The sequence below is a fragment of the Apteryx mantelli genome, chromosome 6 (assembly GCF_036417845.1).
Source record: "Apteryx mantelli isolate bAptMan1 chromosome 6, bAptMan1.hap1, whole genome shotgun sequence".
In the NCBI taxonomy this organism is placed as follows: Eukaryota; Metazoa; Chordata; class Aves; order Apterygiformes; family Apterygidae; genus Apteryx; species Apteryx mantelli.
The window spans coordinates 43,540,140-43,555,236 of NC_089983.1; the positions used below are offsets into that span (position 1 = coordinate 43,540,140).

At 42.7% G+C, this 15,097-nt stretch overlaps 1 protein-coding gene across 1 annotated transcript; it reads right to left on the reverse strand.

Moving 5' to 3' along the window:
- MCM6 (minichromosome maintenance complex component 6) lies at positions 1–14,219 on the reverse strand. The gene is made up of 17 exons (XM_067299394.1): positions 14,107–14,219; positions 13,725–13,871; positions 13,071–13,181; positions 12,323–12,572; positions 11,451–11,616; positions 11,207–11,352; positions 10,111–10,261; positions 9,303–9,444; positions 8,098–8,239; positions 7,848–7,955; positions 7,027–7,182; positions 5,832–5,960; positions 4,458–4,619; positions 3,211–3,346; positions 2,746–2,913; positions 1,278–1,417; positions 1–533 (listed from the first exon to the last, which is right to left on the reverse strand). Exons 1-17 carry the CDS (start codon positions 14,217–14,219, stop codon positions 420–422), a joined length of 2,481 nt encoding a protein of 826 aa, XP_067155495.1. The 3' UTR covers positions 1–419.
- Between the last annotated feature and the right edge of the window lie 878 nt (positions 14,220–15,097).

Here is a 15,097-nt window from a genome sequence, read left to right on the forward strand (position 1 = left end):
GACATTGAATGATCTTTTATTTATATTCATAAGAAAAACAGTGAAAACCTATAGCATAAAATGTTTACTAAATACAATAGAAGAATAATGCAGAATTCCTCTCATTTAAAACAAAAGCATCTACATAGCTTGATGCAGAAAAGAGTTATTGAATGACTCTCCTCTGCATCTGGACGACTGCAGTGAAACCCAGAATGAGTAACAAAACTAATACATTAATGTGTCATTTGCTTAAAAACATTCCAAGTACGTTCAGCATATATGATCAGTCATATATTACTAACCGCGTATTGGTCCATTCGACAGTAAAGCGTTCATATAAATTTAAGATGTTAGCTATAGGGCAACTATTGCAAGAATTCAGAGAGAATGCATTTTCCAACACATAACTAGTCCGTTCCATAATCCAGTTCTCAGCCTTAGTCTTCCAGCAGATAGTTAGGGTTGACAACCAGGTATGGGTCTTCATCGAAAGTCTCCTCTTCTCTGGAGCCTCTCAGGCCCGACTGGGACAGTTCTATAAGAATGTGGTCCTGCAACAGACAAAAATCTATTCAGACAAGAACAAAAAAAGACTGTACTTTTTGAAAGCCGTCTGATTTTTATACTGGTAACACCTCCTACTGATGAATTATTTAACCCTTTTAACTGTGAGCTCCCTTTTTAATAAGTTTCTAATCTTAGTAATTAACTTCAGTGGAAATCTCTTATACATTGTATACTTTCTGGGAACATCTCAGTCTAGCTGTTCTGCACCCTTAAAATTAAAAATATCTTGCCCATTTTATATTTTGATATTTTTTCCTCCAAACAGCCCTAGTACTCCCATGCTTTGAATACAAAATCTGAAATCCATAACTTCTGTGCATGTAAACACTTTGATCCTGGAAAATAATCATTTTTACCTCAGAGAAGTGTTTTAAGCAAGGCACAATAAATAAGTAAAGCTTAAAGCTAACCACCGAATTTGTTTTTGTGTGCATTTCTGTGTCCTAATGTATAACTAATACTACAGAAGCACAGGAAAATTACCACTTACACTTCTGTAGGGACAAAATACGGCACTCTGAACTTTTATCCATACACATTTGCCTCTAACTTATTTCAGTGTTTCCTCTGTAACTATTTTTAACAGAGATTTAAACAAAAAGCATTTAGACTGCATCGGCCAGTGATACGGAAGCACAAAACATATTTCTCAAATTAGGAATATACTGTATTAAAAATGAATCATAAGTTAAAATCCCCTTTCAGTATCCACACATCTCTGTACATACATAATGTGTAAGTCGATGAATGACTCTCTCTATGATCTTCTTTTTGTTTATAAGCTCTTCTTCAGACTCTATTTCAGATTCAATTTCCTTTAGATACCAATTAATAAGTTCACTCTTCTTTAATGATGAATCGTCCTCTTCTGCAAATAAGATTAAAAAAAAAGGAAATCTAATGATAATGCCAATCCACACAATTTGCATAAACACAGCAGCATAATATACCAATCAAACTGTTAGAGAAAAGGACGTCTATTTTAACATTTACACTGCTGGAAAGAGAAACACACAACAGCCTGTCAGATTTTCTTCTTTTTCTTAAATCAGCATGTTTTGTATGGAAGGCTATTGTACCATAGTTTTATTGGAGATTAAATATTTAGATTTAGAATTGAGGCTTTTGATTTCAAGCATTTATGTGGCTCACAAACTAAATGAGCAGCTCAGCGAATACCTTCAAGAAGCAGCAGTTGTAAGGACTTGTACAACTTTCCTCTAAGTAAAGGCAAAAGAAAATCAGTATCACACAAAACTGAAGAAATCATCCTTCTACAACTCCTCAGTATTTTGAATAGATACTGGAGTTTCCACAGCCATCCAAGAACTTTGTAGTATTGTTACATGCTGTCAGACAGCTGCTACGTTTCACCACAGCGTAGCCTCGTCGCAGCTGGAATATTTCATCTGCCCCGGAGAGGACGCAGCCATCTAACACGCAGTACACACTGGCTCAGTGTAGACTTTGGGCTGCGGTTGCCGGCATTCTTGCCACAATGTTTTCGTTGCTGCTGACCATTTTAGCTACGTTAAACGAGCATATGCTGCAAACCCCTTTTCCTTGCTCTGCAGACATACTCCTTGGCTTGCTGGTCTATGACAAATGACTAAGATGCCAGAGCTAGAAAGTCCATGAAGCCGTATTCATACCAGCAGTTGTCGTACATCCACATGTGCACAGGGTCACACAGGACCTAACAAGCCTGGTGTCTCAGCAGGAGCAAAAGTCTGAAGTGTAGTAGCATGAAATGCAGTAACACTGGCTTCCTGAACTGCTGCTGCTGCTATCTGTGCTGAATCTCGGCACAGTGGGATTAGTTCACTCAGAGCAGGAAGCGTGTGAACCCCTGCAGAGGTTAAGGTTGCTCTGTTAGCAAGTCTCAAGTATTTCAGGGTACGAAAAAGCAGAGACTCTACTTGCACAGGGATGTTTACCAAGTTTCACTGAAAACTGCACAGGAAGAAGTGGCAACCCCTGTGCAAAGAGCCACAATAACAGCCTTCTATACTAACTTTTTAAAACACAAGCCATGTACAAGCCATTTTTCTCTAAAGTGACTGGAAGACTAAAAGTTTTTTCACAGCTAAAGAAACTCCCTCGTTAGTTTTAGGTGAATCTGATTTAGAAAAGAGCTGATCCACACATGGTGACACAGCTCACAGTGTGTCATCTTTTTAATAAACACATTCTTACCTTCCTCTGCTTTCCTGAGGTGCAGCACAAGGAGATTAGAAATCCGTCGATACTCAGAGAAACCCAGTCTAAGAGAAGCTTTGGGTGCAGCATCCTTGCTCACGTCCTCAGGTTGGCCATTGATCCCATTCACAAGACCGTTGACCCCAGCTGGAGCTTCTGCCTCACCTGTTTGAACACATGCCCAGGTTTAACTTTGCAATGTCTCTTAACTGTCTAAAACTCTCTGCAAGTCACAGGAACATCTTGCATTGACCAAAGTGAATGGAGCCCACAAGGAGGCTGAAAGAGAGTTAAGAAGAGGAGTAAAGATCCTAGACCCTTACTCCAGTCATTAGTGGTTAGAGAGATACAGAGAGAGGAGCAATAGGTGAGAAATAAAGAGAAGTATATACTCAAACAATGTAAGCTATAAAGGGCTGGAAGTCCTCTTCCCCTTTCAAAAGCTCTCTGCAAGTGATTTACCATTGGCTCCATCTTGGTCCTCTTGATCCTCCACTTGCTGTTCATCGTCTTGGTCTAAATTGATGTCAGGAGTCTCAACTCTAATGATAGATTTATTTAAAAGCCTGAAAGCTTCCTTCACGTGTTTTGGATGAACCTGGGAAAGATTTGAAAAAATATGTATTAAATATGCATGGTGGCTGTTCTAGTATTAAAGGTTTGTTTCCCCAATAGCTTCGGAAACTCACCCCAGAGTCTGGCAAGCTGGCTTTCTATCCATCTCACCCAATTAACCATAAGCTGTAAAGTCTTTGCAAGCCAAATTATATCCTGCTACAGGTGTGACTCTGAGTTCACATAAGATTATGGAGGAAGCAGCCTGATGAACCTTTCAGGCCTTAACTATCATGTGGACAATATTTTTGCTTAAGCGAGACCACCTTGAAGAAAGATCAGTGGGGTAAGAGACATGGAAAGGAATGGATCTGAGTAGAAACAATATGAAAAAGTGTTTACAATTAATGAGAGCCTCTTCTGGATTTGAAAAGAAAAAAAAATGGAAAGGTCTTCTCTAATTGAGCCATAAGCCAAAAGCTGTCTGTTTCTTTATAAGCTAAACTTAACTAAAATGAACCCAGCGGGTGTCCTTCTCACGTAACCAGTGAGCAGTTTACTACCACTGCAGTGTCATTTGCAACCCCTAACTAACATTCAAAAAAACCTGCTGTGTCTTAAAGCAGCGAGAAGGTGGATAATGGTTGAACATTTTATAGCCATAACACAAAATATATCTCAATATTGGCTGATGTGAGGAGGAGCTCAGATCACAAATACGTGCTTGACTATCCCTCTGCATTGTCTCAGGGAGGTTCAGTTGCCTTGATGGACTTCGACTTTTTAGATTACAGAGGAAAAAGAGCTGGGTGAGATTACAAACTATGAGATTAGGAGAGACACTGTCAGCAGCCCTGGCTGCTGTTAATACAGATGATTGTTCCTCCTGTCTGATACAATTTGACTGGCTGAGAGTGCTGACACATCTATCATGCAAAAAGATGAATGTCTGCAGTTTAGACCAACCGACCTCAGTTTTTACAAGACACACCTTAAAAGCAGTATTTCTGGCATACAAATTCAGACCGAATATGATTGGTTTCACAAGTGAAAACATCCAAGCTCTCCTGCTCACCCACAGGATTTAAATATACACAATATCGCAGTCAAATAGCAAAGCCAGAACTCCCACAGCGTTAATATAGACTCGATACCTCATCGCAGCAGTGCATACGGGCCATAGCTTCAGACAGCCGGATCATGCTCTCCAACTGTCGCACTGTGATTCTCCAGGATGACTTTGTCACTCCGGAGCCATCACGCTGACGTAGTCGTTTATACTGCTCCACTATAAAGTCCTCCGATTCCTTAGATATCTGTTTGACATAAGACAGTATAACAGCTTGCCATGTTAAAAATATTAAGTTCATGCTTCTCCCGTTAGATCAGTGGTTCCCAGACTTTTCTATACTAGCTACCATTTTTAGTGTCCTCTCCCACATACATATTAGTTATATTGTAATAATGATTACAATAACAGTGACATTATAATAAATATAACAACATTAACATTAATTATTCTACAAAAGTTTTGATCACCTGAATTTTCTGTTCCACCCACTTGCTTCCAGGCACAATTCACTGCCAGTCTCTACTAGACTGTTCTATGCTTATTCACCCTCCATTCATTTCAAACACACACACAAGCACACGCACTCGACGTACACCGACTACCGCCTTCCGTACACGCTTTGCAGCCCCAGTCTATCTGCACACACACAGATCCAACTGGCAAAACCCACTCACCACCACATGGAAATGAAATGGGAGTTTGCAAAGCTCTTGTGAAGTAGTATACTCTACTTTCCAGAATGAAAATCAGATGAGGCCATATACTGACTAGCCCTGCCAGCCTCTGTTCTCTCCCCAGAGCTGGGGAGACATGGAATTATTCTAGGGATTCCTTTGGCCTTCTCTGAGACACAAACTGCTCTGTGTAAGGGAGGATGTCCTCTCTCCTAGCATTTGAGAAGCACTACATTAGAAGAACTTCTGAAAGATCTGACACAGCCCATGCAAGCTGCAATTTGGACAGACCACAAAAATCTGTACTTAGAGCAGTTTCCCATATTCTGTATTTTATCACAAAGAAAGTAGAGAAATACTGAGGAACAATATCCTTTTAAAATAAAGACAAACCAACTGTTTGATTAAGCAATAAGTCAATAAAATACAAAAATCTCTGTGGCAGCTACGTTAAATACTCCACGCCCTTGAGATAAGGGAGAGCTACAAAACCACCTATCAGTTGCTCTAGACAGAGGTTAAAAACTGCCACTGAAGCAATTAAGATCCCTAATTATAAAATAATCTCAGCTGGGCTGGCTGAGTCTCCAGAGTTCAAAAGAATACATGGCTCCAAAATATACTATGTTTCTAGATAATAACTGAGATTACTGCTGCATTTTAGGGAGAAAACTACACTAAGTGTCTTTCCATTTGCCTAAAGAAAGCAAGCTGCAGAATGACTATTCCTTTGGACCTTTCCATACAGTATACTGTACTAATAGATGACAAAACAGAATTACCTTTGGTTTAAACTGTCTTGCAAACAGCAGATACCTTCTGATATCATCTAACGAATAGACCCGATCAACAGATTCTTCTATTCTGGAATGCAGATCCACTATGCGTCTGGCAATGGCATAATCTGTAACCTGGGATATTATTGCTCTGTTAGATCACTCTCACAACACCAGCCACATATCAAAACAACAGTTATATTCTTCCTTCCCATCCTGCTCCCTTACTTGCCCTCTTCACGGCAGAGCTAGTTTTCCCTGAAGCAAGATTCTCTACCAGAAGACCCAGGAGAAATGTCTTGGAGGGTTTTTAATAAGAGGAAAAATACCAGAGAAAGGATGAAAGGCAGTTTCAACTCTCCTGGGTTACAAGATAGCCAAAGAAGCAGCAGAAAGCAACACTCTGCAGCGTGGGAACCGTTTCCTTCTTTTCAGCCTACTTTGTCTCTTTCAGCAGTCCCTTCTCAATTAGATAATTACTCTCAGCAAAAGAGCAGAGAAGACTACTGAACCAACATTTATCTCTGTTTCTCATGTGTTCCCAAGGCCAACACCACATAGACTGGTGGTAGCAATCTTACCCGTAGTAACTAGCCATTTTTAAAAATGACTAATGGTGTTAAGTTTGCAGGTTAAATCACTACAAAATGAAAGGGCAACATCCTTGTATTCAGCAGGGTATGTCCAAATGTGTACTGCCAGCTCATAGCTTTCTAGACAGAGAAGTACAAGGAGGAGGCTCTCAGGAGATCAATGTCACCTAAAATTGCCCAGTGGAGGCCCACAGAGATGGTCATGGGGCAGGAGCAGGTGATGCATGCAGACAAGCTGAGAGAGCTGGGTCTGTTCAATCAATCAAAGTGCCTAATTGGAGGGTATAGAGGTGATGGACCCACACTGTTCTTGCAAGTACAGATTGACAAGACAAGAAGCAACAGATGTAAACTGGACCACAAGAAATTCTGATCAGCTATACTTTTTTTTTTTTTTTTTTTTTTTAATCCAAACATATGAGAATTGTCAAACATTGGAGCAGGGGCCTAGAGAGGTGGCAAAATCTCCATCCTTGGAGATAATCAAAACTCACCAGGTCAAGGCCCTGCCAACCTGTTCTTAGTGGTCTACTTTAAGCTTGGGATTGGACTAGAGACCTCCAGAAATGCCTTCTGATGCAAATTATTCTATGATTCCTTAAAATTACCTCATTACATTCATCCACAAGAATGAAGAAGAGATCAAACCGAGACATGATGGGAGCTGACAGGTTTATATTCTGTTTCAGTGACTTGGATCTGTCATAGCGCCCGCCAACTGGGTTTGCTGCAGCCAAAATGGAGGTCCTGGCATTCAGGGTAGCCTGACAATGGAGGGGGGGGGAAAAAAACAAAACAAAACAAGAAAACGTGACCACTTGCTAAAGGAACCAACTCACTGCAATTCCAGTGGGTCAGCATAGCACTAGTAGGCTATCCTGTAACGTCTTCACAACGCTACCCATCTTTTATATAGGGATACAATAGTATTAGAGCAACAGCTCCTTAGAAGAGCCAAAACTCTTCTCACCAGTGCTTTCTAACCATCTCTCTGCCCTAATCCATAGTTTGAGTGATTCAATATTTTAACACTGTTACGCTTCTGTCTACAATGCTGAAGCTAGCACTTAAAATTGCTTTCTACAACACACTCAGTGTTTTTACAGCGCATGTATACAATTTACTTCTACAAACAAATTCAAGTCTACGTCCTCTTTTGGCGATGCTTCAGGGTTAGACTTTTCCCATCTTGGTTCCCACTTTCTGTTTCCTACCCACTACTATCTCTTTCTTCCTTTCAGCAAAATTTTTAATTCTTTCTGGGTAAGTGGCACAAAAACTGAGCAGGTAAGTGATATCTCTGCTGTTACAGTCAGGCAGCTACTGAGCTGAAAAGGAAATATGATAGAGGATGACACTGGGTGAGTACGTGGAACAAACACTTAGGCGATCAGGCAGACTGGATGACCAGAGGAATAGTGCAAGCTACCTTTACTCCTGCTTTAGTAATGGATATAGTCTGCTGCTCCATTGCTTCGTGAATGGCTACTTGATCCCGCATGTCCATTTTGTCAAATTCATCAATGCAACAAACCCCCTACAGCAGAAGAATTAAAAATAACACGTTACCCCAATTTAATCACTTTTGGAGAAAAAGCATCTTAAAGACAATTTGGGGATTTTTGTCATTAATCAAAATCGTTCCACAGATGCAGGAACTCCCTAGTTACTGGACTTACATTATCCGCCAACATCAGTGCTCCGGCTTCGATAACAAACTCATGAGATTCTTCATCTTTTACAACAGCTGCTGTTAGACCAGCAGCGCTGGAGGCTTTTCCGCTGGTGTACACAGCACGAGGACTGAACTCTTCCACGTGCCTATGGAGAGAAGTAACAGTGAGGAACTGGGTTACGTGAACTTAATTTTTTTTTTTTTTAAACCTGCAGAAAGAAGACAGCTTTAACACAGCACTGCTTTCAACCTCTAAAGCCATTTCTTCCTCAGAAAGCACAGACTTACAATTAACATTTAGGTAGGCCCTCCCATCGATATTGATGTGTAAGCATGCCCTTGGGAATAATAACTATCTAATCGCGGGCTGTCACAGGTCTGTTATTCACCCTTGGCTACAGTGCCAGAAAAAAATAATCCAGACCTCCTCCTACAAGATTTCTGCTGAATTCACAGGCTGACAGAGCTCCTCACAGGTCAGGTGAACATCAGCCCAAAGGAACAAACTGCTTCATGGCAGCAAGCAGCTAGACCAGCCTCAGGCAGCCTAATGCAGCCTCTGTGGTGCCCACGCACTTCTGAGATGCCGCATACGCTGTAAGTATCTCATGGAGGAAGATGCAGAGGTGAGTGAACACAGTGTTAGAAATCCTGTGCTTCCTATGCCAACCAACGTATCAAGTCAGTCCTCCAGACCAGCTGTCCCCAAACTAGTCTGCCACAGAAAGTGGTGTACGAGGAATGTAATAAAATGTTAAGCAGTATTTCAAGTAAAAAAGCATGAGACTGAGTAGTCAATAACTATTGTTCAAGGTTAACAGCTGTCCATCAGTCCAAAGCGTTTGGGACCCTCCAATTTAGACTAAGCTAAAAATGAATGAAACAGGAAAATAATCATTAAGATGTGCAATAAACTCTGTAGCTTTAATATTTGATGTCTTTCAAAAAGATCTGAAAATACGTAACTGCCTCAGCAACAACAACAACAAAAATCTTAATTCATTCCTTGCTGTTGCTGCCATAGGGGCTTGTTAAATATGCTTCAGCTCTATTCTAGTAATTCAACCACGTCCAAGCAATTCCTGGAAAGTATTCTTAAATATTTTACTTGCCTTTCCCCTGGTTCAGGTAAAAAAAAGCACAGTAAACACTTATAGCTCTACTCACACTGGACAATATTTAGATATTGAGTTTTAAAGAGATGCTTACTTTAGAAATTGACTCTTGGCTGTACTTGGATCACCAACAACACAAACATTGATGTCCCCACGCAATGAAGTGCCTTCTGAAGTGGTCTTAGGAACTCCTCCAAAAAGCATCAGCAGAACCCCACGTTTCACTTCATCATTACCTGTCCCAGAAAAGATACTCAAAAAAAATCCAAAATTCAGCTCCCCGTTTTTCATATATTAAAAAGAAAAAAAAAAAAAAATCAGCCCAGGAGAATTTTAGAGGATTTGGGAGCATCTGCTCAGAAACCACCTTTTTGCTAAACACCCACTAAAAACTACATTTATGTGCTTGATACAAATTCAAGGAAGAATGACTCAGACGGCAGCCAAATTCCTTAACGCTACAGTAGCTCAGAATATGGACAAAATTCAGCTGGTAGCTTTTCAGATATAACCAAAGTAAGCATGCAAACTACTTCAGAGCCAGAAGCAAGAACTGCAGACAAATGCTTACACATGCATGCATGAGAGTATGCAAATATTTGGAACCCTTAAATCTTTTGAAGGATGCCCATACAAAATAAAGCTTATATCCAACTATCGGTTGTTGTGTTTAGTTGTAGGTGATACAATAGCAAAACCAACCATTTTGACTCGGGCCTTAATGATTGAACACAGGACGTACTCAGGAAATAGGTTCTCCTTTTCTAGCAAAACCAGTGATGGAGGGGATAGTTTGAGACAGCTGGTACAGGGCTACAAAATGGCACTACACGGACATCAGAAAGAAGTGATATTTTCACAAGCGCGATCTCCCCACTCTGGTACAACAGCTGGACTCTTACCGTGGATAGTGGGGAAGAGGCTGGTACACAGATTGTGATAGAGGTTTTTATCTTGGCTCATTTCAAACACTTTTTCCCACTCTTTCACAGACATTTGGTTCTTAATGCTTTCCGCAGTCTGTTCTTCATCTCGGAGCTCTTTTCCACCAAACTAAACAAGGGATATTCAAAATATAAAAGCAATACCAATGAAAAACATGGCCACTACTGAATGTGAACATTGCAGACAAGAGGTTTTACAAATCTGCTGTGTAAGCTGAGTAGGAGGAACACATCCAGAAAGGCTGACCTTAGGCTAAGGAAGTTCATCACCTTAGACCTTTCAAAAAAAAAAAACAAAACCAAAACCAACCAACCAAAAAAAAACCTAGAGAGAGACAATTCCCGGGGTGTGTGTGTGAGGGGAAATCAAAGGAGTAACTTCAGTTTGTGAGAAAACCCTGAGAAAGATGCTCATCCAGATTCAAAGGAGAGCAAAACGGGATGGCTTCCTTTGGCTAAAATTTGCCTTTGTAAGTACTCCTCATTATCTGGAATTACAAGAATGAGAATAGAATGAGGCTGGAAACTTCCATACCAAGGAAATAACAAACACTGTTTTTGTCTTATGTGATCAAGCCACTAGCAGAATTATAGATTAAAATATCATAATGGCCAATAATATCATAACAATATCATTCATCATCATGGCTACCCAGCCATAATCAGTATTATTTTTTATTATTTATTAGGTAGTAGTAACATCTAATGATTTAATATGGTAAAATGGAGGGAACAAGAAGGATGGCTCTCCCCTTGCCCTGTGACAAAATGGAGCATTAGGATTTCCTGGAGGAGGAAGAAATGCTGGAGAAATGGGTAAAGGCTGAATGGAAATAAATGAATTATTTATCTCTTTAGAATAAGTTGATAAAATTGTCTTTACAGCTCACAGCAGTCTTCGCAGGCATGCTATTTGCCAAGAAAAGAACTTGCTGTATAAATCCAATCAGAATATAAAGGGAGTCAAATGCAGAGTAAGGCATTACACCTACAAAATAAAAGTAAAATTATACAGAACAGAAACCATCAACATCTATTTTCTTTCCACACTCACCCGTGGATTTGTTGGAGCGACATAACAAGCTAGGAAGACTAGTTTATATGACAGCTCTCTGACTCCCAGGGCACGAAGTCCTCGGATTCCTTCCGTTTCGTAGCCCTCCGTCCCACTGACGCGGGAGCCCGTTTCTGCGCGCACCCCTGCCAGTAGAACAAGGGTCAGAACGACAGTTCCCCGAACAAGCGGGAGGGACACCCCATCGCAGGTGCAGCAAGCGGTAGGAGCACTAGCTACAGACCTGGCGTTGAGAGCTGAGCCACATCAGGCACAACGATCAGCGACCCCGTGAAGTCACATTTGTCACCAGCCTGAGCTGACTCTACCGCTTCTGCACGCAAGATCACCTCCACGCTGCGAGGAATGCTACCACGCGGCAGCTCGGCCTGCGTCTCCTGAATGCGAACCTGAGGATTAGAGAATATTAAAGCACTCAGTGGATGTCGTTAATTTTGAAACCGCTTTAAAATTGAAGCTGCTAACAAATGCAGTAAGTGGCATTTGCTTGCTGCCATCCATACCAGTCTTATGAAATTCCTCTTAAAATGCCACAAAAACAAAAAAACCCATTACTAATCAGTATCTGGAGAGTCTTGGAAAAACTGTAGGGAATGCTCAGGAGAGCTCAGTTCTGAGGACTGGGAAAAGCACTCTGGACACTTAAACAGTGCAATTAATGTGACAGATACAAAATATTATTGTAAGATGTGATCCACGGAGGATTTGGCAAAATAAAACAATCTGGAAGAGTGAAACACTGAAGATACTAGAGACACCTCTTTTCACACTTGCATAAAATAATTACACACCATGTACCTGCCAGAGGAGACTGACAATGACTTAAATATGTGGGCTCTCTCTGGCTTACTTAGAAAATAAATGTCATGTGATAAAACTGCTCTGATTCTACTCATAACTTCCAGTGTTTAAAAATAAGTCTTCCATAGACAGAAAGAAACTGTTAGCAGAAACTCCCATGCCTTTTCTGAGGCCTTTTCTTGAGGTTGACAGAACCAAAATGAGCTATCGTCAATGTGTAGCAGCGCACACAATATCTTTCAACTCGCACAGAAGAGTCACTACTAGGCCCTCCCCACACCCCCACCACTATACCTTTTGGAAGTCAACAAATCTTGATTTGTTTGTGTCCAGCAGGAATCTCCTTCTATTGGCGCAGACTGGGTTTCTGCAGATGTTCGGTTGCGTGTATTTAAATTGCTGTTCCACATCTTTAATCACTGTCTGACAGTCTAGGCATAGGAAGGTTCCACTTACAAGCTCGGGATGAACTGGGTGGGTACGTACCACCTGTCCACTGATACGCATCAGTGAGCCAATTTTTGCTGAAGTCAATTCTCGAATTCTGTTTAAAACACGAAATTGATAGGGATTAAGTTCTTAGTTGAGTTGGCATTTTTAGGCCCAGTGCAGTGCCCAAGTGCTAAGACACTAGGTAGTTTCGTTCAGTCTGTGAGTAAAGAACAGTTGCAATGTTTTCTCATTTTAAGATTTTACACAAACTTTTATATTAGTTTGAGCTTAAATATTCATCTAAAAGTTCCTTCAGTTGTGCTTCAAGAAGTAACTTACTCTAACTCATTTTTAAAATAGACAAGTTATATTTGTGGAATATGATGACCATAATTATCTGAGGTCCCTTCCCTTCTAGCCCAGTGTCTGTATGATTCACAAATGATAAAGTGTTTCAGAAAATATTCTGCACAAGATTAGGCAATTTCTTCACAATTGTACTGATAAACTGTACATTTCTTGCTACATAGTCAAAACACTTTCAGTATGCTTGAACACCTTTTTCCCCAAACACAAATACACAAGTTTTTGGAATTAATAATCATCTTACTTGTGTCTGGTAGGTAGATCTTGGAATGCAACATAGAAGTCCTTGTTTGAAGGAACATTTCCATGGTCTCTGGCAAAAGTCTTTACTGCTCGGCAGAGATAAGGATAAACTCTGAAACACAGAAAATAAGTTCAAATTTTACAGAAACTATCAAAATGTCTTTTTCACCTTAGCCTGTGTCAAAGGTTTGTACCATCCATTTGCAAGTTCTGTCTTATACTGCCGCACTATGGAAGAACACACAAAAGCTAATTTAAATGTTAAATATGACACTACTGCATAATATTACCATTTGCTTTGTTTTCTGAGGAGGCTCATTTTATGACACTTTTACCCATATACTAAGAGGCAGAGTCTGAAAATCAGCCACTGGCTCAAAAAAATATTTCCAGAGTAAGAAGTGCTAAGGTTTATCCTGTATTTCCATACTGACCATCTACTTACCAGAATAAATGCAGTTGCCTAGTTAACTTATGCTTCTCAAAGAGGCAGAAGTAACAATTATCAGTGCGGTAAGAAATAAGTTTTGATCCAATAAAAAACACGTTTTAAACGACAGGAGTTTTCCCCATAGGGAAAGCAGATGAATATTTGCCAAGACTTCCTGGGCCTGGCATCGCGCTGCTCAGCTCTCAGGCAACCTCCCCGCTTTACCTGTAAAACTCCTCCTGCACGGTGGTGGAGAGCTGCTGATTGAACTGCTCCAAATCCACAAAGCTCACGATCAGCGTGTTCCGCTCCGGCCGGATCAGCTCCTCGGCGTCACGCAGGTATTTGACCTCCCCGTCGCCGTTCTGGAACCTGAGGGCGAACGCGATCGAGGCGGACGGTCACAGCTCTGTGTACGTCGGGCAGCAAGCGAACGCGTCTGAACGCAGCGCGGAAGGGAAGGAAGAGGATACGCCGAGGGGCGCGCGGGAGAGGACGGCGGGCAGGGGCCTGCGCGCCGCCGGACGGCCCTCGCCAAATGGCGGCCCCCCGTGAGGCGCCCGCACCCCGCGGCCCGCGGCCCGCGGCCCGGCCCGGCCCCACTCACTCCTCCAAGAAGTCCTGGAACAGCTTCTGGCACTTCTCCGCCACCTCATCGCGGAGCTGCTGCTGCTGTTGCTGCGCCGCCCCCGCGGCGCCCGCCGCCACCGCCAGGTCCATCGCCGCCGCCGCCGGAGCCCAGACCCCAACTCCCACACGCACCGCGCAGCGGTTCGCGCCACAGCCGGCACCACGTGCTCCGCCGCGCCGCCGCGCCGGCCAATCGGCGGCCGCCGGCACGCAGAGCCCCGCCCGCGCGAGCGCTTTCGCGCCAAACGCGATGGCGTCAGGCCCGGGGGCGGGCCTCGCGCCGCCGCGCGCGGCCGTTGGGGCTCTCCTCGCGACGGCGGGGCGCCTTGTCTGGCACGGTGAATTTCTCCTCCTCCCTCCCCCCTCCCCGGGGGAAAGGTTTAAAGCGGGTGGACTGGGGCCGCGGTTGGGCTTTAGGTTGCCCTCGGGGTGTAACAGGGCTGTGGGCAGCTGGGGGGCTGGGGAGCCGCCCGGCCAGCAGGCGGCGTGGGCGCTAACCCTGGCTGCTCTCGTCAGCACCCCGCTCCCGAAGGAGCGGTTACCCGTGCGCTTGGCTTCCTCTGGCTGGTGTCGTACTTCTTGTAGTTGAAGGCTTAAGTCTCTGATAGAAGAACGTGTCCTATAAGCAAGGAGGAGCCTGCAATGCGTGATTATAGCTACTTTGGGTTTTCCAGCTTGGTGGGCTGGCGTGTGTTAGTCTCATCTTGAATAAATTAGCAGAGTCTTAGGCTGATCTAACTTACACAGTTTACTGGTTTCCTAGAGAAGGAAAAAAGCTAGAATAATTGGGGTTAAAATTCTGCTGGTACATCCAGAGCAGTGGTGAAGAAGCAGGGTGCTGTGGGGATCCCTGCACTGCCTGAGGGTGACATCTCGGGCAGCTGTGCGCCCTTCTCGCTGGCAAAAATAGGCTGCAGTGTTTCGTCAACACCTTCCACCTGGGGAAGACTAGCCTGGTGTGAAGAGAG

Bases quoted from the DNA above. Each gene is read 5' to 3' on its own strand.
- MCM6 (XM_067299394.1), bottom strand. From the start codon at position 14,219: ATGGACCTGGCGGTGGCGGCGGGCGCCGCGGGGGCGGCGCAGCAACAG. The intron at 9,445-10,110 runs GTAAGAGTCCAG...TTTCTGGGACAG, and splicing joins CCTCTTCCCCACTATCCACG to GTAATGATGAAGTGAAACGT. The intron at 8,240-9,302 runs GTAAGCATCTCT...TTCTCTCCATAG, and splicing joins GCCAAGAGTCAATTTCTAAA to GCACGTGGAAGAGTTCAGTC.